Below are 21,154 nucleotides of genomic sequence, written 5' to 3'. Positions count from 1 at the left end.
ATACACAGCTTATTTCTCTACAATTGTGTGCACAAATTTGTTTTCATCCTTGTTAGTGAGCATATCTCCTTTGCCAATATAATTCTTCCACCTGACAGTTGTGGCATATGAAGAAACTGACTAAACAGTGTGTGATCATTACACAGGTGCACCTTATGCTGGGGAAAAAGAACACTTTAAAATGTACAGTTTTGTCACAACACAATGCCACAGATGTATGCAATTGGCATGCTGACTCCAGGAATGTCCAACAGCTGTGGCAAGAGAATTTTATGTTAATTTCTCTACCATAAACCACCTCCATTTTAGAGAATTCGGCAGTACCCGCTACTGGCCTCACAACAGCAGACCACGTGTAAACCACGCCAGCCCTGGATATCAGTCTCTTAACATTCCACAAGGAGTTGAATGTACCTGAACAGAGACCGACAACCAGGCTAGTATATATTTTGGATACAAATAAGTATAGCAGCAGATAGCTCTTGGTGAGATCTAATCCCATGTGAAATTACCTGTCCGAAATTTGTATTAAAAGTAAGTGGTAAAACAAAGACCATCAACCGTTGATTCTACCGCATCACTTAATCTCTAAATGTCGGTTATGCAAAAACTTTTAACAAAGATTTATATAACTAAACCAAGATAGACCACAGCCTGTCGTTTACAACGTGAACAAATGAGTCATAGTGGGCAGAAAAAGCAATGATGGCAGAGCCCAGCGAGATCCTATTGGCTCATCTGCATATTTCCCCCAGGGAACGCCTACTCTAAAATGCGGATGTGCAATAAAAAATAAAAAACAGAAGAAAATGTAAACGTCATTGAAAAACATGGCGGCATCGTTAGTGCGTTTTGTTCGCGGAGGTTTTAGCAGGACTTTGAATCGTAAGTACATTTCGAGTGTTAACTGTGCACTAACATGCTGTCATAATGTTTAGGTCATCTGCGTGATAACGTACTTATATTGTTGTTAAGATCGCGCTATCTGTAGTCGACCGATTCTCACTTGACCTTCCATCAAATTGGCTAGCAGGTCAGTGGTTATGTTCCAGGTCGGCATTTTAGTTGTCACACTGCGCATCTAGAAGCTTGCTAAACGCAAGTAAGATTTTGGTTATATGCTCAGTACGATTGAAACAGACGACGTCTGGAACGCACATTGTAATGGCAGTTATAATCTGACTCTAACAGGCATGTATGCCTTTTTATACGCTATATATACAAAGCTATATGGACACCTCTTCAAATTTGTGGATTCGGCCATTTCGGCCAGAGCCTTTGCTGACAGGTGTATGAAATCGAGCACATAGCCATGAAATCTCCGTAGACAAACATTGGCAGTAGAATGGCCATACTGAAGAGCTCAGTGACTTAACGTGGCACTATTGTCAGTTCTTCAAATGCCTGCCCTGCTAGCGCTGACAGTCAGTGCTGTTATTGTGATGTGGAAACGTCTAGGAGCAACAACTGCTCAGCCGGGAAGTGGCAGGCCACACAAGCTCACAGGACTGGACCACCGAGTGTTTTGGTGTGTAAAAATCGTCTGTCCTCGGTTGCAACGCTCACTACCGAGTTCTAAACTGCCACTGGAGGCAATGTCAGCACAATAACTGAGCTTCATGAAATGGGTTTTCCATGGTTGAGCAGCCACACACAAGCCTAACGTCACAATGTGCAACGCCAAGCGTTGGCTGAAGTGGTGTAAAGTTCACTGCCATTGGACTCTGGAGCTGTGGAAACATGTTTTCTGGAGTGCTGAATCACGTTTTACCATCTGACAGTCTAACAGATGAATCTGGGTTTGGCGGATACAAGGAGAACACTACCTCCCCGACTGCATATTGCCAACTGTAAAGGTCGGTGGAGGAGGAATAATGGTCTGGGGCTGTTCTTCTTGGTTCGGGCTAGGATCCTTCGTTCCAGTGAAGGGAAATCTTAACGCTACAGCATACAATGACATTCTAGATGATTCAGTGCTTCCAACTTTGTGGCAACAGATTGGGGAAGGCCCTTTCCTATTTCAGGATGACAATGCCCCTGTGCACAAAGTGAGGTCTATACAGAAATAGTTTGTCGAGATTGGTGTGGAAGAACTTGACTGGCCTGCACAGAGCCTTGACCTCAACTCTATTGAACACCTTTGGGATGAATTGGAACGCCGACTGCAACATCAGTGCCCAACCTCACTAATGCTCTTGTGGCTGAATGGAAGCATGTCCTCGCAGCAATGTTCCAACATCTAGTATAATGCCTTCCCAGAAGAGTGGAGGCTGTTATGGCAGCAAAGGGGGGACCAACTCCATATTAATGCCCATGATTTTGGAACGAAGTGTACGACGAGCAGGTGTCCACATACTTTGGTCATGTGGACATGACCAAAAGTATGCAGATGTTCTGAAAGAGCTGCAAAACCTGGACCCATACAAATCAGCTGGTCTTGACAATCTGGACTCTCTATTTCTGAAACTATCCGCCGCCATTGTCGCAACCCCTATTACCAGCCTGTTAAACCTCTTTCATATCGTCTGAGATCCCCAAGGATTGGAAAGCTGCCGTAGTCATCCCCCTCTTCAAAGGGGGAGACACCCTGGACCCAAACTGTTACAGACCTATATCCATCCTGCCCTGCCTATCTAAGGTCTTCGAAAGCCTAGTCAAGAAACAGATCACTGACCATCTCGAATCCCACCGTACCTTCTCCGCTGTGCAATCTGGTTTCCGAGCTGGTCACGGGTGCACCTCAGCCACGCTCAAGGTACTAAACGATATCATAACCGCCATCGATAAAAGACTACTGTGCAGCCGTCTTCATTGACCTGGCCAAGGCTTTAGACTATGTCAATCACCATATTCTTATCGGCAGACTCAGTAGCCTCGGTTTTTCTAATGACTGCCTTGCCTGGTTCACCAACTACTTTGCAGACAGAGTTCAGTGTGCCCAGGGTTCAATTCTCGGGCCAACTCTTTTCTCTGTATATATCAATGATGTTGATCTTGCTGCGGGCGATTCCCTGATCCACCTCTACGCAGACGACACCATTCTATATACTTCCGGCCCGTCCTTGGACACTGCTATCTAACCTCCAAACGAGCTTCAATGCCATACAGCACTCCTTCCGTGGCCTCCAACTGCTCTTAAACGCTAGTTAAACCAAATGCATGCTTTTCAACCGATCGCTGCCTGCACCCGCATGCCCGACTAGCATCACCACACTGGATGGTTCCGACCTTGAATATGTGGACACCTATAAGTACCTAGGTGTCTGGCTAGACTGCAAACTCTCCTTCCAGACCCATATCAAACATCTCCAATCGAAAATCAAATCAAGAGTCTGCTTTCTATTCCGCAACAAAGCCTCCTTCACTCACGCCGCCAAGCTTACCATAGTAAAACTGACTATCCTACCGATCCTCGACTTCGGCGATGTCATCTACAAAATAGCTTCCAACACTCCACTCAGCAAACTGGATGCAGTTTATCACAGTGCCATCCGTTTTGTTACTAAAGCACCTTATACCACCACTGCGACCTGTATGCTCTAGTTGGCTGGTCCTCGCTACATATTCGTCGCTATACCCACTGGCTCCAGGTCATCTACAGGTCCATGCTAGGTAAAGCTCCGCCTTATCTCAGTTCACTGGTCAGGATGGCAACACCCACCCGTAGCACGCGCTCCAGCAGGTGTATCTCACTGACCATCCCTAAAGCCAACACCTCATTTGGCCGCCTTTCCTTCCAGTTCTCTGCTGCCTGTGACTGGAACGAATAGCAAAAATCGCTAAAGTTGGAGACTTTTATCTCCCTCACCAATTTCAAACATCTGCTATCTGAGCAGCTAACCGATCGCTGCAGCTGTACATAGTCCATCGGTAAATAGCCCACCCAATTTACCTACCATTTACCTACCTCTTCCCCATACTGTTTTTATTTATTTACTTTTCTGCTCTTTTGCACACCAGTATCTCTACCTGCACATGTCCATTTGATCATTTATCACTCGTGTTAATCTGCTAAATTGTAATTATTCGCCTACCTCCTCATGCCTTTTGCACACAATGTATATAGACTCTTTTTTTCCCACTGTGTTATTGACTTGTTAATTGTTTACTCCATGTGACTTTGTTGTTGTCTGTTCACACTGCTATGCTTTATCTTAGTCAGGTCGCAGGTGTAAATGAGAACTTGTTCTCAACTAGCCTACCTGGTGAAATAAATAAATACATGTCATTAGCTAGCTATATCCTTGTTATGTGGCAATAACTGAGTCAAGTAACGTAAAAGTGTTAGTCACTTAGCCGCTAGTTAGCGAGCAGTCAACTAGCTCAAAGGAGAGGACCATGCTGGTAATCCAACCTGTTTTAACATTAGCTAGCCATATGTAATGTTATTTTATGTCATATGTTACAGTTGCCAATCAAAGCCCATGTCTCTTGCAAGCGAGATCTGAGGCTACTGAAACAAAACGTGAGTATACCAGTGTCTAATAGAATTCACCCAGGCTGTGGCATTTGTCTTTATGGTGTACATTGCAGATAATCATCATCATCAGTATGTTGAACCCGCAAAGTCCTAGTCCATCCCCAATGTAGTATAATTATCTAACCATTTAGTTTGATCTTTGCGACACTGAATACATTTATTGTTGCACTCAATCATCTATTGTATCGCCTCTTCCTTTATTTGAATCTATGTGCCCATCTCTATGTAGCCACTGTCAGACCCAAGGATGCGGTCACCCATAACCAACTTGCAGCTTTTGGAGAATATGTGGCTGAAATGCTTCCTAAGTATGTGCAGCAAGTCCAGGTAAGATAATGTAATTGCAGCAACTGTAATGAACACGGTCAGCTTTAAGACGAAGACATCCACACAATCGTACAATGTTGAGCAACCATCAAGGTAAACTATACTGTAAATCCTAAATGCATACGGTTCGTCTAAAACATAGGGAACATAAACATAAGGTTTACAAAGGAGCCCGCACTTGGGAATTAAGCTGGCAACCAGTAGGTTCCTGGTATCAAATCCTAGATGCCATTGTGCCCTTGAGCAAGGCACTTAACCCGCCACAACAGGTCCCCGGGCACTCAGTGTGGCAGCCACCCCACACCTCTCCCAAAATTTTGGAGGTGTATATTTAACCACTAAAGTTATCTTAATTTACCTTCTTAGAAAGCTTGATATTTTGTATAGCTAATTGAATGTCATTTTGAAGCAATATGAACGTCACAAGGATGCATGTTATATCTTCAGGTGACGTGTTACAATGAGTTGGAGGTGATGATCCATCCTGACGGGGTCATCCCTGTGTTGACCTTTCTGAGAGACCACAGCAATGCTCAGTTCCGTAACATGATTGACCTTACCGCAGTGGACATACCCACCCGCCAGAATCGCTTTGAGGTACTATTCCATCCATACCCCCAGCCTATTGTTCCAATAGTATACCTCTCTCTTCATGACAGTCCTATTTTTGCAGTTATAAACATGTGTTCTGACACAAACATATCCATAGCTGACATAAGTAAGAATTTAACCAGGTTGTTTAGACAAACTCTGATCTATTCAATTTTTTAATTTTTGTAATGCCTAATTCTGTTTTCTTTGATGGTGAATAGATTGTGTACAACCTGCTCTCCCTGCGCTACAACTCCCGGATCCGTTTGAAGACCTACACCGACGAGCTCACCCCAGTAGACTCCTCTGTGTCTGTCCACAACGCAGCCAACTGGTATGAGAGGGAGGTAAGTCTGACAGCTACATCGTAAGAATGCTTTGCTTGAAGGGTTCAAAGATTTTTTGTGTTGGCAGCTCAGGATTTATATTTTGCCTGCCAAGGCAAATGCTCATGAAAGGATAGGTTTTTAAAACTAGCAGTAATTTACCAAAGTTACTGAAATCTTCGGTAATTAACAGGTAATCTATTGTAACTTTGGTCAGTTATACTCTAATACATTTTTTTTCATATAGTATACCTTTTTTATCTGTTCATATTCTCCATGAGTTTTTAGTGGAGGCCATATGGTTCAAGAGAAAATATCTAATTATTGAAAAAGAGAATCTAATCAACATTGGCATTATTTAAATTAACTCTGCAACTTTTTCAACAATTGACATTTTTCACAACTGCCAGCAGTTTGGCGCCAATATATTTATAACAAATACATATTGACATAGTAAAATAAGTGTGTGGGGGGGAATATAATGGATATTTCATACTGAAACCCATATATTAAAAAACAGTGATATTCACTAAGTTGATGGTTTATATTTAGGATAATGTTTTACAGCTTTGTCATTCAATTTTCTATTTTAACATATGTTTTGATTATTTTACATGGTATAACGCCACACATAGGGCCAGATATAACTCCAAACACCTGGATTATCTGAAGTACCCAAAAAGGCCACTAGATGTCATTAAAAACAACTTGAATGTTACCAAAATTCTGGTAGTTCACTGGGAAACTTAGAACGTTTTCGTAAATATACCCTCCCTTTCCAACACTATGAAAGGATATGTTTTGTGCTTGCCATTAGGTGTGGGACATGTATGGAGTTTTCTTCGCCAACCACCCTGACCTGAGGCGTATTCTGACAGATTATGGGTTTGAGGGGCATCCATTTAGGAAGGACTTCCCACTGTCTGGATTTGTGGAGGTAAGGTCAGATGTGAATGCTGATAAATGTCCCATGTATTTTACATACATTAAAGGCCGAATTATAATCTAATCCTATCCTAAAATCGGTACATGTGACTTCACATTACCACAGGAGGTTGGTGGCACCTTAATTGGGGAGGACGTGCTCGTTGTAATGACTGAATGGTATGAAATGCATCAAATATATGGTTTCCATGTGTTGGATGCCATTTCCATTTGCTCTGTTCCAGCCATTATTATGAGCTGTCCTCTCATCATCAACCTCCACTGGTATCTACCATATTATTCATTCTGTCCATCTGGTACATCTCAGGTGCGTTATGACGATGAGGTGAAGCGTGTGGTGGCAGAGCCTGTGGAGCTCTCTCAGGAGTTTCGGAAGTTTGACCTGAACAGCCCATGGGAGGTGTTCCCAGCCCACCGTGAGGACAAGGCACCTGAGCTGCCAGCTGGGGATAAGCCAGCTGACAAGTAACCATCTACCCCAGAGATAAAATGCCCACACCTATATATATATATATATATATATATATATATGTATATGTATATGTATATGTGACTGTACTGTTGATGGACACATGTCCCGCTTGAGCCCACTAAAGTATTTATGTAAATAAAAACAAAAGGTAAACATTTTATTTGTTTGTCTTTATTTATTCATTAGTTGGATGTGCTGTGTAGAGATTACGTTTTGACTGTATGTTTAAACTCTAGTAGACTGTAGCACTAGTAGAAACAGACCTTACCTGCCATACCATAGCAGACCAAAAGAGGGCACTGTGTGCATGTTAAAACAGTTTGAATATTGTTGAGGTTTAATGTCTCACGAGTCGATTAGCATCATGTTGATATAAGCTCTCCCTATGGGCATGTTCAAGTTCACTGACACGGATGTGCCTTCTACCAATAAGAATACAGAAAAATATACATTAACTTTTATTTATTCTGCTTCACATGTTCCAAAGCATCCATTGTATAACAAGTATTTTTAACATCTCAAGGAGCCAACAAGAAGCAGATGACTAACACATGGGTTGAATGTACCCAGGGCAAAATTTTATGCAGTTCACAATCATTCCTTTGCAAGGACAAAGATATAAGTACAGGTCACCAATGTACCACTTACAATAAAGTTATTTCCAACCAAAAAAGTTACGGATAGAATTACAGTCTCATTACAAAGAAGATCTTCAAAGCTGTTAGATGATTATTCTCCATGACAGCATGCATGAAATTATTAGTCAAAATATTCTCCAAGACTCCATTCCCAATATCATAATGCCTGTTATCTCTCTGGAAATTGATCTCACTGAGCTCTAAGAAATAATATTTTTTGTGGGTTTCTTACGCTCTCAAAAGTTGTCATGCTAGTGTATTTAATTTAAAACTTTTTTATTTTACCCCTTTTTCTCCCCAATTTCATGGTATCCAATTGTTTAGTAGCTACTATCTTGTCTCATCGCTACAACTCCCGTACGGGCTCGGGGGAGACTAGGGTTGAAAGTCATACGTCTTTCATGACACAACCCAACCAAGCCGCACTGCTTCTTAACACCGTGCGCATCCAACCCGGAAGCCAGCCGCACCAATGTGTCGGAGGATACACCGTGCACCTGGCAACCTTGGTTAGCGCACACTGTGCCCGGCCCGCCACAGGAGTCGCTGGTGCGCGATGAGACGAGGATATCCCTACTGGCAAAGCCCTCCCTAACCCGGACGACGCTAGGCCAATTGTATATAATAATTAAAGCTGTTATACAAATTTGATCCACTCAACTCGATGACTATTTCCTACTGCAGTCCATGCACATAATGATTTAAATCAGAACTACAAAGCAAATGCTAAACTACAATTTTCCCATGCAAATTGAAAAATTATACATCAGTTTCATTTTTTTTAATTTGCTGTATTGAAAAAGTCATTCCACCCTCAGGGTACAAAAGTTGCCACGATTAGTGACACTTGGGCATTAGGGAGTCAGGAGTGTGACTTAGGATGTGCTCCAAAAGTAGGTTGTGTGAGGGCAGCACTGCAGGAGTGAGTATATGCCTGACACCGCAATCACAGGCAGGTAAGTATTTTTCTCCATGAATCTTGTTCTGGAGGCAGCTCTGCTGAGTGGTCACTAGCTGGCACAGCCACAAAGTCATAAAATCGGATTTTAAACAACCTTAACTACATTGCTAACCCTAATGCCTAACTTTAAATTAAGACCATAAATGACATTTTGACTGCAGCTAGCGGAAATGGCTCAGTTCTGCCTCCAGGGCAAGATTCATGACAAAAATCAACCTGCTATTCGCATAGTAGATGACCATTAATAGGGGGACTAACTATTACTGAAATAGTCTCTCATTATTCAGTAAGTGTCTCATTGTGTTTATTCCTTTTGATAAGATGCTAATTCAAACTAAAAAAGGAACACTACCCAGAGATGGTGTACATAACCCAATATTCCCACACAATTCAGGATATGACCCAGATGAAGACACAGGAGGCGGATAGTACAGTTCTCATAATATTTATTATACAAGGGGGCAGGTAGAGGTCAGTAATCCAGGGCAGAGTCAATGAGGTACAGAACGGCAGGCAGGGTCAGAACCGGGAAGACTAGAAAACAGCGACTCAAACAGGGAAAAACACACTGACAAGACTAACTGGCAACAGACAAACAGAGAACACTTGTATAAATACACAGGGGATAATGGGGACAAATGGGAGAGACCTGGTGGGGGGGGGTGGAGACAAGCATAAAACAGGTGAAACAGATCAGGGTGTGACATGGAGAATCAAAATACAGTATTTGCTGGAGAGTAAAATTAACATTATAATTGGACTATATGCTATTTTTTATGTTGTTTAAATGACCTCTCAAACAGACTAATTTGCTGAAGCATGGCACAATTTTAAGAGCATTTTTCTCTCTCGGGTGTGTGAATTAAACCGGCACGTTTATCATAAGGGATGATATAGGTAATTCAATTTTCTCCACAGCGGTCACCAGCTGAGTAAATAAATTTAACTCTGCTAAGTTAGAAATCCAATTATGAGCCTGGTGCCCCGAGGTCCAAAACTAGCAGATTTCAAGCTACAACAAGGATGAGTATGGTGCCTGTATTGGTCCAATGGACAGCCCTGCACTGTAACAGGACATTTATTCTAAGTGTTGGTCATGGTTTTTGGTTCAAAATGCCATTTTATTTCATTGTGATCTGACACAGGCCTTATCAGAAACTCACTCTAAAATGAAGGAAAAATACTAAATGTGACACAAAACAAGTGTCCCCATTATTTGACAATGCCTTTCAAGACATTGATAAAAAATCCAGATAAGTATTAACTGAGACATCATATCCTGAAAATAGCAAAAATGCTAGTATGTAGTAACATCTTCATTAATTCAAGACTGCAAGTTGGAGTTTGACAAAGTAAACCCATTGAAAGAATTAGCTGGACATAGAATAATTGAGTGTAGTAGGTCCACAGCCAACTGTGTTCTTGACACTGTCCCTTATGGCTTCTGGCTCTGCTGTTACTGCTGATTGGTGGCTAGTTTTTGTATTTCTGGATAGACCAGGAAGCCAGTGAAGGTTATATACTTGGCATGGTTGCTGTATGCTCCAAAGCCATCGCGCTGGTGGCTATAAAGCCAGACGATATCCCCACGGCGCAGAGACAGCATCAGACTTTGGCTCTGCAGAGCCTTCTCAGTGTCACTGTCATCGTAGATCATGGCCTGCACCTCCAGGTGGTTCTTCATCAGCTTGATTGACAGGGTTTTGTGGGGAAGCTTGCCAGCATTGAAGGAGAAGAAGTAGGCTCCTGGAATACGGCAGGTGAATACACCTTTGGTGACGTTAAAGTCAGCGCCAATGTTGACAAAGTCTGTGTCAAAGGAGATAGGACGGTGTTCTGTGAAGCCCTGGTCCACCCCTACGATGCTCTGAGTGCGGCCAACGGAGAAGGCTGACCTCTGGTCCTCCTCTTTATCCTCTACCTCCTCTCTCTTCTCTACGTTGTCCTTTTCTCCCAGCCCATCCTGGTCTGTTAGGGTGTGGTCATTGGCATTCGCCTCATTTCCATACATGGGAGTTGGGTCCTCGTGCTTGCGGTCTTGGAAGGTGTAGGTGTCAGGGTAGATTAGGTAGCCGTTAAAGGTGGTGTAGTGACCTGTGTTGCTGTAGATGGCATAGCGGGGATCACCGTGAAGGCGGAGCCAGACTGTGTCACCAAAGTCCAGCTGCAGCATGGCGCTTTGGCTCTGCACCTTACGCTCCTCTCCCGCATTCTCATCATACACAATTGCCTGCACCTCATTCCTGTTCTTCATTAGCATGACTGACAGGTCACGACTGGGGAACTTCCCCACTGTGAAGGAGAAGTAGTATGCTCCGGGGATGCGGCAGCGGAACATGCCTGCCTTTGGATCAAAGTCCCCACCGATGTTAACATACTCCTTGTCAAAGGTCACCACCATCTTTGGTCCACCCTCCATGCTGCTGGTGCGTGCCACTGAAAAGGCAGAACGCAGTTCTGCATCCTCGGGCAGGCGAGCGAAGGCCCACGTGCAGGTTACCTGACACATCAGGCCAATCAGGAGACGGCTAGCTGGTGTAGTCATCTTTCCTGTTGGGAAAAAGTTTGGCCTAGTTAATTAAACAACAAAGTCAGGTGCTTAATCTCAATATAATACACAACAGAGATACCATAGCAGACCAAAAGAGAGCACTGTGTGGATGGTAAAAAGCAGTTATGTAGCAGTGTGATACCATGGTGCAGGTTATGTATGAATTGACTGTAAGTCAACAATCGAATAGCTCAAGGCTTTGCCAGCTCAATTGAAAAGTAAAATCAGAAACAAGTGAGATTGTTATTAGTGATTCAATACCACCTGGATCCATAGAGGATTGAATCTTCTCTGAGACACTTGCTTTGAAAATATGTTTATCCCAAAACGGAAGCATCATTAATACGTTCCTAATTAGCATTTCATTTCACCTGGCTAATGAAGGAACAAAAAGAGAGACAATAATATTTGCCCTCCGCTGGCCGAGGTGCCAAACCAACTGGAGAAAACACACCTTCATCTTCACCCAAAGTCATACGTTTACTCAACATCAATTATATCATGACTTAATTCTCTCCTGTCTCATCACTACAGTATATTGATCCCAATATCTTTGTAAATGTGATAGTGCTTTGACAAAGGGGCTTGCTTTGAAACACGCCCGCGATCAACATCACTGAAAGGAATTAAGCTGCTGTCCCGAACCTTATTTTATAATTGCATCTTTATAAATGTTTTAACATTCTTTATGTGCAAGTTATTATAGTCAGTGAGCATTATTATGTCCACCATTTAAAAGCTTGATCCAAAATACAAAGTCACACTAATCGGACTGTTTCTTTTTTATTGAGGGTAAAAAAAAAAAGTCTGGTCTATTAGGTCCTGTCATCTGTCAAATGTCTGTGTGTGTTGCAGTAAATATTTTAGGATCAATGCAGGCAGATTTCGATATCATACAGTAATTTCCTAGTCCGGCTACTAAAGTTCAAAACATCTATTTGTTTAATGAGATCTTCTCTTCCTGCCTGTGTAGTCATCACTAAAAGCCATAACAGAAGTGGACCTGTCAGAAGGAGTTTCAGACAACGTCTTAAATTTACTTTATCGACATACAGTAGGTTATTCCATGGGGGAGTCGTATCATTTCAAACAGAAAAGAAGGAATTAAACAGAAAAACATGAGATCCCATGGGATTGATGAGACTATTTATAAACAGCGCTTGGACTGACATGAACACAATACGCATAGTTATCTTCATTTCCTCTGTCATTGAAGGGGTTGGTGAACGAGATTTGCGTCTTGGCGGTGTGATTCGACGTGGGTGTTATGTTTGCTATATCGTACTCTAGCAGGTATTGCTGCTTGTCCTTCTCGAGTCGCAAAGTCGCAAGAGTTCGCCCTCAAAAATAGCCCGAATTAAATCTAAAATAAATCTCTAATTAATTTGGACGTTTGTTTTTTTTCTCCAACTTTCTCACTGTCTATTCCCGGAGTGTCCGTCTGGCAGAGTTTCAAAGCAAATCATGTTATACAACAGGTCGCGGCAGAACACAAGATGCTTGCGAATTGGTATGAATTTTGGAATATTGACAAGTAGTCGGGATGTGTGCGCAACGTATCAATGCTTATTGTGACCGAAACAGTTGTAGACTCAATGAACACTATCAAACACATTAGCAAGTGGCCACTCGATAAAGATCTTATCAGCCAATTGTGTTCTTTCAACACAACATTGGTGACGTGTTATCTTATGTAAACAAGTTGGGGCGCTGAGTGATGTTGGCAGGTCTGTCTCACTGTCTGTAGGTTCTGCCGTGCAATTGGATCGAGCACAATCACTGCAGCTGTTTCTCCGTGCTTGACAATTCTCCCTAGGCGTTACCATCCGGTGTTAGTGGGCATGATCGAAATCACCCCTGAAGTATCCAATGGAACTAGGAATGCGGTACAAAGGCAATCCTCCCGGTTTGTTCTGGAGAAGTTCCCAACGCTGTGTAATTAGACGCGGTGGCGAACCACAATATCCATTCATCCAATTACATGCGTTAACCCTTTACTGACTAGAGACGAGTCTCCAGCTCACAGTGATAATTATGGTCAGGCCATGTGAATAAAACCTTTTTCATTATAACAGCTGTTGCAAATCTCAGTTTTGGAAGATACTGACTTTATGATAAACTTATATTATTTACACATTGTAGTACATTTGTACACTGACTAAAATTGATGCAACATTTTCAACTAGATACATGTTTTTCTTTTTTTGGGGGGGTTCAACTGCTCTTCAAGTACTGTGAGGCTATCGGCGAACGACAGTTCTAGTATTGTATGACAGCAGCCTCAAGGATTTGCTGCATTCTGCACTTGACTAGCATGCTGCAAAGAGGCTGCTCATTTCTTCATGGTTGATGCAGAGAGACATGTTGAAACCTGCTCCATGAATGCAGCATCCCTGTTTCCATCCAAAGATGAATCCATCGCTTGTGAATCAATGTAAATGGAAAGCTGACTGAGGGCTGAGTCTTGCCCTCACAGTGAATGTGACATTCTCTGTGTAGATATTCATCACATCTTCAATTACATTGGAGGCATTTACAATTATGTTTTTCTGCTCAACAGAATACACAATCACTTCTATTTTGAATGTTGATAGCTTTGTAATGATTTAATATTTTGACATCTATTTTGAGTGTTTGCATGTCTTTTTAGGGACACTGTGCAATAACCAGGGGCTATGAGAGTCCAAAATAAGTTAGAATGAGCAGCATTTCCTCATGTTAATTATGTTGGTGAAAAGCATTCCACCACGCTGAGCCATCTGCTAGAGGTGATAACAAACAAATGCTCAGAAATGAATAAGTCCCATTGGTGGCCAAATAGTCTCATCCCTGGAGTGTCGATGAATCCATAAGTGGGCCTAGGTTGTCGAATGTTAATTTAGATAAAAGCAATAGTAGACTCTCAGTTAAGGGATATTACTTAAATGTAAATATCAGCCTATCGTATGTTTGCAATGATATTAATAAGTTTCTGGCAGTATATTCTCGTAGTATACTCAAATAAAATGTCACATAATATATAACACATATAATATGCCATATGTGCAACATACAGAGCATTCGCAAAGTATTCACCCTTCACCCCTTTACTTATTCCACATTTTCTTACATTAAAGCCTTATTCTAAAATGTATTAAATTATTGTTTTTTCCTCATCAATCGACACACAATAACCCATAACGACAAAGCAAAAACAGGTTTTTAGAATTTTTTCAAATGTATTAAAAATAAACACACACCTTATTTACATTAGTATTCAGACTCTGATATGAGACTCAAAATTGAGTTCAGGTGCATCCTGTTTCCATTAATCATCCTTGAGACGTTTCTACAACTTGATTGGAGTTCACCTGGGGTAAATTCAATTGATTGGACATGATTTGGAAAGGCACACACCTGTCTATATAAGGTCCCACAGTTGACAGTGCACGTCAGAGTAAGAACCAAGTCATGAGGGTAAAGGAATTGTCCATAGAGTGCCGAGACAGGATTGTGTTGAGGCACAGATCTGGGGAATGGTACAAAAACATTTCTGCAGCATTAAAGGTTCCCAAGAACACAGTGGCCTCCATCATTCTTAAATGGAATACATTTGGAACCACCAAGGCTCCTCCAAGAGCTGCCTGCCCATCCTAACTGAGCAATTGGGGGAGAAGGGCTTTGGTCAGGGAGATGACCAAGAACCCGATGGTCACTCTGACAGAGCTCCAGAGTTTCTCTGTGGAGATGGGAGAAACTTCCAGAATGACACCAATCCTTGCAGCATTCCACCAATTAGGCCTTTATGATAGACTGGCCAGAAGGAAGCCACTCCTCATTAAACGGTACATGACAACCCACTTGGAGTTCGACAAAAGGCACCTAAAGACTCTTAAACCATGAGAAACAATATTCTCTGATTCTCAAGATTCTCTTCACTGACATTTTCAACCTCTCCCTGTCCGAGTCTGTAATACCAAAATGTTTTAAGCAGACCACCACAGTGCCTGTGTCCAAGAACACTAAGGTAACCTGCCTAAATGACTACCGACCCGTAGCACTCATGTCTGTAGCCATGAAGTGCTTTGAAAGGCTGGTCATGGCTCACATCAACACCATTGTTCCAGAAACCCTAGACCCACTCCAATTTGTATACCGCCCCAACAGATCCACAGATGATGCATCTCTATTGCACTCCACTCTGCCCTTTCCCACCTGGACAGAAGGAACACCTATGTGAGAATGCTATTCACTGACTACAGCATTCAAAGCTCATCAATAAGCTAAGGACCCTGGGACTAAACACCTCCATCTACAACTGGATCCAGGTGGTAACGGTAGAGAACAACACATCCGCCACACTGATCCTGAACACATGGGCCCCTCATGGGTGTGTGCCCAGTCCCCTCCTGTACTCCCTGTTCACTCATGACTGCATGGCCAAGCACGACTTCAACACCATCATTAAGTTTGCCGATGACACAACAGTGGTAGGCCTGATCACCGACAACGACGAGGCAGCCTATAGGGAGGTCAGAGACCTGGCCGTGTGGTGCCAGGACAACAACCTCTCCCTCAATGTGATCAAGATAAAGGAGATGATTGTGGACTACAGGAAAAAGAGGACTGAGCACACCCCCATTCTCATCGACTGGGCTGCAGTGGAGCAGGTGGAGCAGGTTGAGAGCTTGAAGTTCCTTGGTGTTCAAATCACCAACCAATTAACATGGTCCAAGCACACTAAGACAGTCGTGAAGAGGGCACGACAAAACCTATTCCACCTCAGGAGACTGAAAAGATTTTTCCTCAGATCCTCAAAACGTTCTACAACTACATCGTTGTGGTTACATCACTGTCTGGTATGGCAACTGCTCAGGCCTCCGACCGCAAGGCACTCCGACCGCAAGGCACTACAGAGGGTAGTGCAAATGGCCCGGTACATTACTGGGGCTAAGCTCCTTGCCATCCAGGACCTCTATACCAGGCGGTGTCAGAGGAAGACCCTAAAAATTGTCAAAGACTCCAGCCACCCTAGTCATAGACTGTTCTCTCTGCTACCGCATGGTAAGCGGTAACAGAGCGCCAAGTCTAGGTCCAAGAGGCTTCTAAACAGCTTCCACACCCAAGCCATAAGACTCCTGAACACCTAATCAGACTATTTGCATCCCCCCCCCGCCTCTTTTACACTGCTGCTACTCTCTGTTGTTATCATCTATGCATAGTCACTTTAATTACTCTACCAACATGTACATATTACCTCAACTAACCGGTGCCCCAACACATTGACTCTGTACCAGTACCCCCTGTATATAGTCTCACTATTGTTATTTTACTGCTGCTCTTTAACTACTTGTTACTTTTATTTCTCATTCTTGTCGGTATTTATTTATATATTTTTTAAACTGCATTGTTGGTTAGGGGCTCGTTAGTAAGCATTTCACTGCAAGGTCTACCTGTTGTATTCAGGGAATGTGACTAATACAATTTGATTTGAAACCAAGACAAAACACTTCGGCCTGAATGCCAAGCATCACGTCTGGAGGAAACCTGGCACCATCCTTATTCTAATACTAATCAGGATTGAGGGATAGATGAATGAAGCAAAGTACAGAGAAATCCTTGATGAAGTCCTGAGCGCTCTGGAGCAGGTTCTCAGACTGGGGGGCGAAGGTTCACCTTCCAACAGGATAATGACACTAAGCACACAGCCAAGATAACGCAGGAGTGGCTTCGGGAGAACGCTTTGTCTGCTGAATCTTTTAAGCAGGAAAACAGGATAACAAAAACCTCGACATTTGGCATTGACCCACAAAAACATGTAATCAAGCACAAACTCATTTTCGCAAGCACATGACCGTGGAAATAGCACCGCTGTCAAGAGAACACATCAACAGTGTTTATCATTATGCCCTGATAATTAGGTTTTCAATAACCCAGCATAACCACCTCTTAAAAAGAACCTAAAAGTAACAGCCACCCAGGAGTTGTTTATGTGGGATTATGTTAATCAGACATCATGTTGCTACAGCATATTTCAGGGTCATGTTATATGATACACACGGTTCAACTGAAATAGGCACACAGAAACACAGTGGAATCATATCCATATTCAAACTTTGACCAAAATCTATATTTTTTTATTGCGTTCTCATTTTTTTGTTGGTCTTTTTTCAAATATGAGAAGTGGCTTCTCTTATTTATTCCTATTTTTATTGTATGCTTCTTATTATATTTCCACTTACAGGATTCACTACACAGAGGATAATACTGTATGTCCCACTTGTGAAAATCAACAGAGTTAAAGTTAAAAGCCTACATTTTCATAGTAACTAAAACTAGACCTACGTGTGAAATGTGTTTTTACGCGTTCAAAGAACATCATTGCCACATCATTGCTAAAGGTGATGAGAGGCAATCTCAATGAGCGAGCCACTCAACCTCTCTCATAGGCATAAATTGGTGAAATAGCCCCCTCTCTCCCATATGATCAGCCTCTGAATATAACCTGCTCAAACCTAATTCCAGCATAATAGCATCCCTCTGTCAGCTATCAGTGGTAATTCATGTAAATCATACATGACAATGAGGTGTACCGCCACTATGCCATAGTTACAACCCTGTAGGCACCAGACATATTTCCGATACCATAACTTTTGTCATCCTATCATTGATCTATGAAAAACAGTTCATTTCCTTCTCTGCATTTCCAAAATGTACATTTCTGCTTAGCATCACCTACTTCTGCTGTCAGGCCCAGATCTGTTTCACCTGTTCCTGTGATGGTCTCCACCCCCTCCAGGTGTCGCTTATTTCCCCCAGCGTATTTATCCCCGTGTTTCCTGTCTCTCTGTGCCAGTTCGTCTTGTATGTTCGTCAAGTCAACCAGTGTCTTTTTCCCGTATCCCTTTTTCCTATTCTCTTTTTGATTGTCTACCCGGTTTAGAACCCTGTCTGACTCTGGACTGCTTTCCCACCTGCCTGATCATCCTGTCTGCCCTGACCTTGATTCTGCCTCCCCTTCGGTACCTTTTGAACTATTTTGCCTGTCCACTACCATTCTCTTGCCTTATTGGATGAATAAATATTGTAAAACTCCAACCATCTGCCTCCTGTGTCTGCATCCGGATCTCGCCTTGTGCCATGATATCTGCCTTGAATACGGATGGTTTTTATCATCTTTGCACCACTGACATTGGGGAACAGATGGATATGTTCTTTGACAGCGCAGGGCGACTGACCAATGGTTAAAGCCAATTTTAGTACATCGACCACTGAGTGTGGATGGATATTAAAATGCAGACTTCAGTCAGAGGACCCTGGTATCTGAGATCACAGGACGGGTCCCTGCCGCTTCTGTCCCTCTTATTAGTCACATCCTCGCCAGATGTCATCTCACTGCTCAAGTGGAGCCTTTTAACACGAGGCATGGATCTGTCACCATCTGGGGTCATTGGCTCAAATGAGAGAAAAGGGGGAGGAGAGAGAGAACCAGCAACAGGGGGAAAGGAGAGCAAAGAGCTTTTTAAAATGTCAGGCTTGAGAATTAATCTGTATCTGTGAAACTATTTGATGTTTTGCGCATACCACCATGATTAAAAAACAGAGAGGAAAAGCTCTCCCTGGACTGGCCCTTGATGCACAGTTCCATCATTTATAATGCGACAGCAGTAATGACTCCGGAGTACACAGACACAGTCCATTAACAGCGAAGCACGGTTTGTGTTCGATCTACACCCTACCAACAGGAGCAAGACACCTGGTGAGAATCTCACATATTGATTGTGTGAAGAGAAGAGGCTCACTGAGCAGTTGACTTGACAGCTCCCCAAACGGGTCCATAGTTGGACTGGATTCAAATGGGTCTCAAGATTTAAAGGGCTGAGGAAGACTCGCAGCAAAGAGTATCAAACACAGACACTGTTTGGGGACTGAAGGGACCTCTACACAACAACAACTGCCCATGGGACAATGTATGGGCAGTGGTTGTTGGTGGAAAAATTACCCAATTGTCATTCTTGAGTAAAAGTAAAGATATCTTAATATTAAAATGACTCAAGTAAAAGTGAAAGTCACCCAGTAAAATCATACTTTAGTAAAAGTCTAAAGGTATTTTGTTTTAAATATACTTAAGCATCAAAAGTATGAATCATTTATTATTATTATTATTATATTATTATTATTATTTTACATTCCTTATATTAAGCAAATTTTTATTCGGTGCCATTTTCTTGTTTTTTTTATTCACGGCTAGCCAGGGGCACACTAACACGCAGACATAATTTACAAACTTTAGGATGTGTTTAGTGAGTCCGCCAGATCAGAGGCAGTAGGGATGACCAGGGATTATTGATAAGTGTGTGAATTAGACCATTTTCCTGTCCTGCTAAGCATTCAAAATGTAACGAGTACTTTTGGGGGTCAGGGAAAATGTATGGTGTAAAAAGTACTTTTATTTTCTTTTGGAATGCAGTGAAGCAAAAGTTGTCAAAAATATAAATACTAAAAAAGGGAAATGCTTATGTTCCTAGTTCCTATCAATCAATACAGTAAATTATGCACAATTATCCTTCCAGATCCCTCTGTCCTACAGTATCATAAACCTCTGCAGTGTTGCGCTGGAACATTTAAAAATTAGGAAGATTTAATATTAGCAACAAAAAATAAAATACCATAATGACATTGATAATTACCTCTGTGTGAAATATCAAACAATATCAAACACTTTGACGTTTAACAGTCTTGTTTTGTATTGTGAACTTATGTGGTTAAAACTAGAGATCTAGATACTTGGCTACATGCGTAGTGGCAACTCTGCCGAATGTGTGTACGACTGAGCCTGTAATCCTCCCACTCACATTTTGAAGAAAGAAAATCAAAACATCAACTCCCTCTGACTAGGACACCTGCCTGACTGAGTTTGCTTTTATGTACCAATTGGAATTGGATACGATTAAAGCCCCCCTCTGTGTTTAATCATCTCCTTTCTTCTCTATACCTCCCACTGCTGTTGACAGATCAACCTGAACCTGAGATTGGGTGGGAGATGATAGGAGGTGCTCTTTCTTTGTCAGCATTCTCCATGTGCTGTAGATGAATATTCTATATGCCCACGTATCCGCCTACGAGATGTTATTACCTTCTTCTGGTCTATGCATTGGAAACACTCAAATATGAACAAAGGAAGAGACATTGAGAATACAGCAGGAGATGTACATCGGCAGAGAGCATTGTTGCTGGAGTCAACTAATAAACCACAATCTCAAACCTACAGCAATCCTCTCACCTCCCTGAGGTGAAGAGGGGTACATGATAGATAAAATGATACATTCCTATATACTCAGCAGTGTTTGGCCCCCCGGTCCAGATTCCGTATTGATGTTGCTGTAGATCGGTGCAGACAAATAACGCATGTTGCTTGGACGCAACAAGATTCTAAAATGCACAACGTCTACTTCATGCAAGAGAAAAAAATTTAACCCCCTCTATACTGCAGTAATCCTTCATTCGAGGTGTCCTTACCTCTGTGTAGTAGACTGTGCTGTAGGAGAGAAATGCTCAAAGTTCTCCAAAAGAGCTTCTGCACCAGGAACTGTCTGTGTGTATCAACCTGCTGCTGCTGTCTGGGAGGCTGTGTAAGCAGCACACCCACATATATATACACACTCACTGGAGGATATGGGAGTGATAAAGGGGCTCCTCATCTGATCAGGGAGACTCTGGAAGTGCAGAGCGCTCCTCCACTAAGGCATTTTCAGAAGCGGGGGACACAAGGGGGGGATTGGAAAAGGTGGGGGGGATTTTTGATGTGATATCTTGGCATGGTCTTCCATATATCTCAAACAGATCATGTGTTTACAGAATGTGTCTATATTTTCTAATTGGAT

General features: G+C 42.4%; 2 protein-coding genes across 4 annotated transcripts; one reads left to right on the top strand and one right to left on the bottom strand.

Annotated features, from left to right (window-relative positions):
- The first annotated feature begins 328 nt into the window (after nucleotides 1-328).
- LOC124035899 (NADH dehydrogenase [ubiquinone] iron-sulfur protein 3, mitochondrial-like) lies at nucleotides 329-7,299 on the top strand. Of its 3 annotated transcripts, XM_046349740.1 has the most exons (8): nucleotides 782-885; nucleotides 4,409-4,465; nucleotides 4,710-4,807; nucleotides 5,255-5,404; nucleotides 5,620-5,745; nucleotides 6,542-6,661; nucleotides 6,977-7,187; nucleotides 7,220-7,299. In XM_046349740.1, the coding sequence occupies exons 1-7, from the start codon at nucleotides 831-833 to the stop codon at nucleotides 7,136-7,138; spliced, it is 768 nt and encodes a 255-aa protein (XP_046205696.1). In that variant the 5' UTR covers nucleotides 782-830; the 3' UTR covers nucleotides 7,139-7,187; nucleotides 7,220-7,299. The 3 variants fall into 3 exon arrangements, with proteins under 3 accessions (XP_046205697.1, XP_046205696.1, XP_046205695.1); XM_046349741.1 differs by lacking the exon at nucleotides 782-885 and adding an exon at nucleotides 329-436 and having other exon boundaries at nucleotides 6,977-7,299; XM_046349739.1 differs by having other exon boundaries at nucleotides 6,977-7,299.
- A 287-nt stretch (nucleotides 7,300-7,586) lies between these two features.
- LOC124035898 (complement C1q tumor necrosis factor-related protein 4-like) lies at nucleotides 7,587-20,911 on the bottom strand. Its single transcript, XM_046349738.1, has 2 exons — nucleotides 20,790-20,911; nucleotides 7,587-11,290 (listed from the first exon to the last, which is right to left on the bottom strand). The coding sequence occupies exon 2, from the start codon at nucleotides 11,283-11,285 to the stop codon at nucleotides 10,197-10,199; it is 1,089 nt and encodes a 362-aa protein (XP_046205694.1). The 5' UTR covers nucleotides 11,286-11,290; nucleotides 20,790-20,911; the 3' UTR covers nucleotides 7,587-10,196.
- Nucleotides 20,912-21,154: the final 243 nt, after the last annotated feature.

This window comes from Oncorhynchus gorbuscha, linkage group LG05 (assembly GCF_021184085.1).
Source record: "Oncorhynchus gorbuscha isolate QuinsamMale2020 ecotype Even-year linkage group LG05, OgorEven_v1.0, whole genome shotgun sequence".
NCBI classification, from domain to species: Eukaryota; Metazoa; Chordata; class Actinopteri; order Salmoniformes; family Salmonidae; genus Oncorhynchus; species Oncorhynchus gorbuscha.
This window is presented reverse-complemented; position numbering and strand designations above follow the sequence as displayed.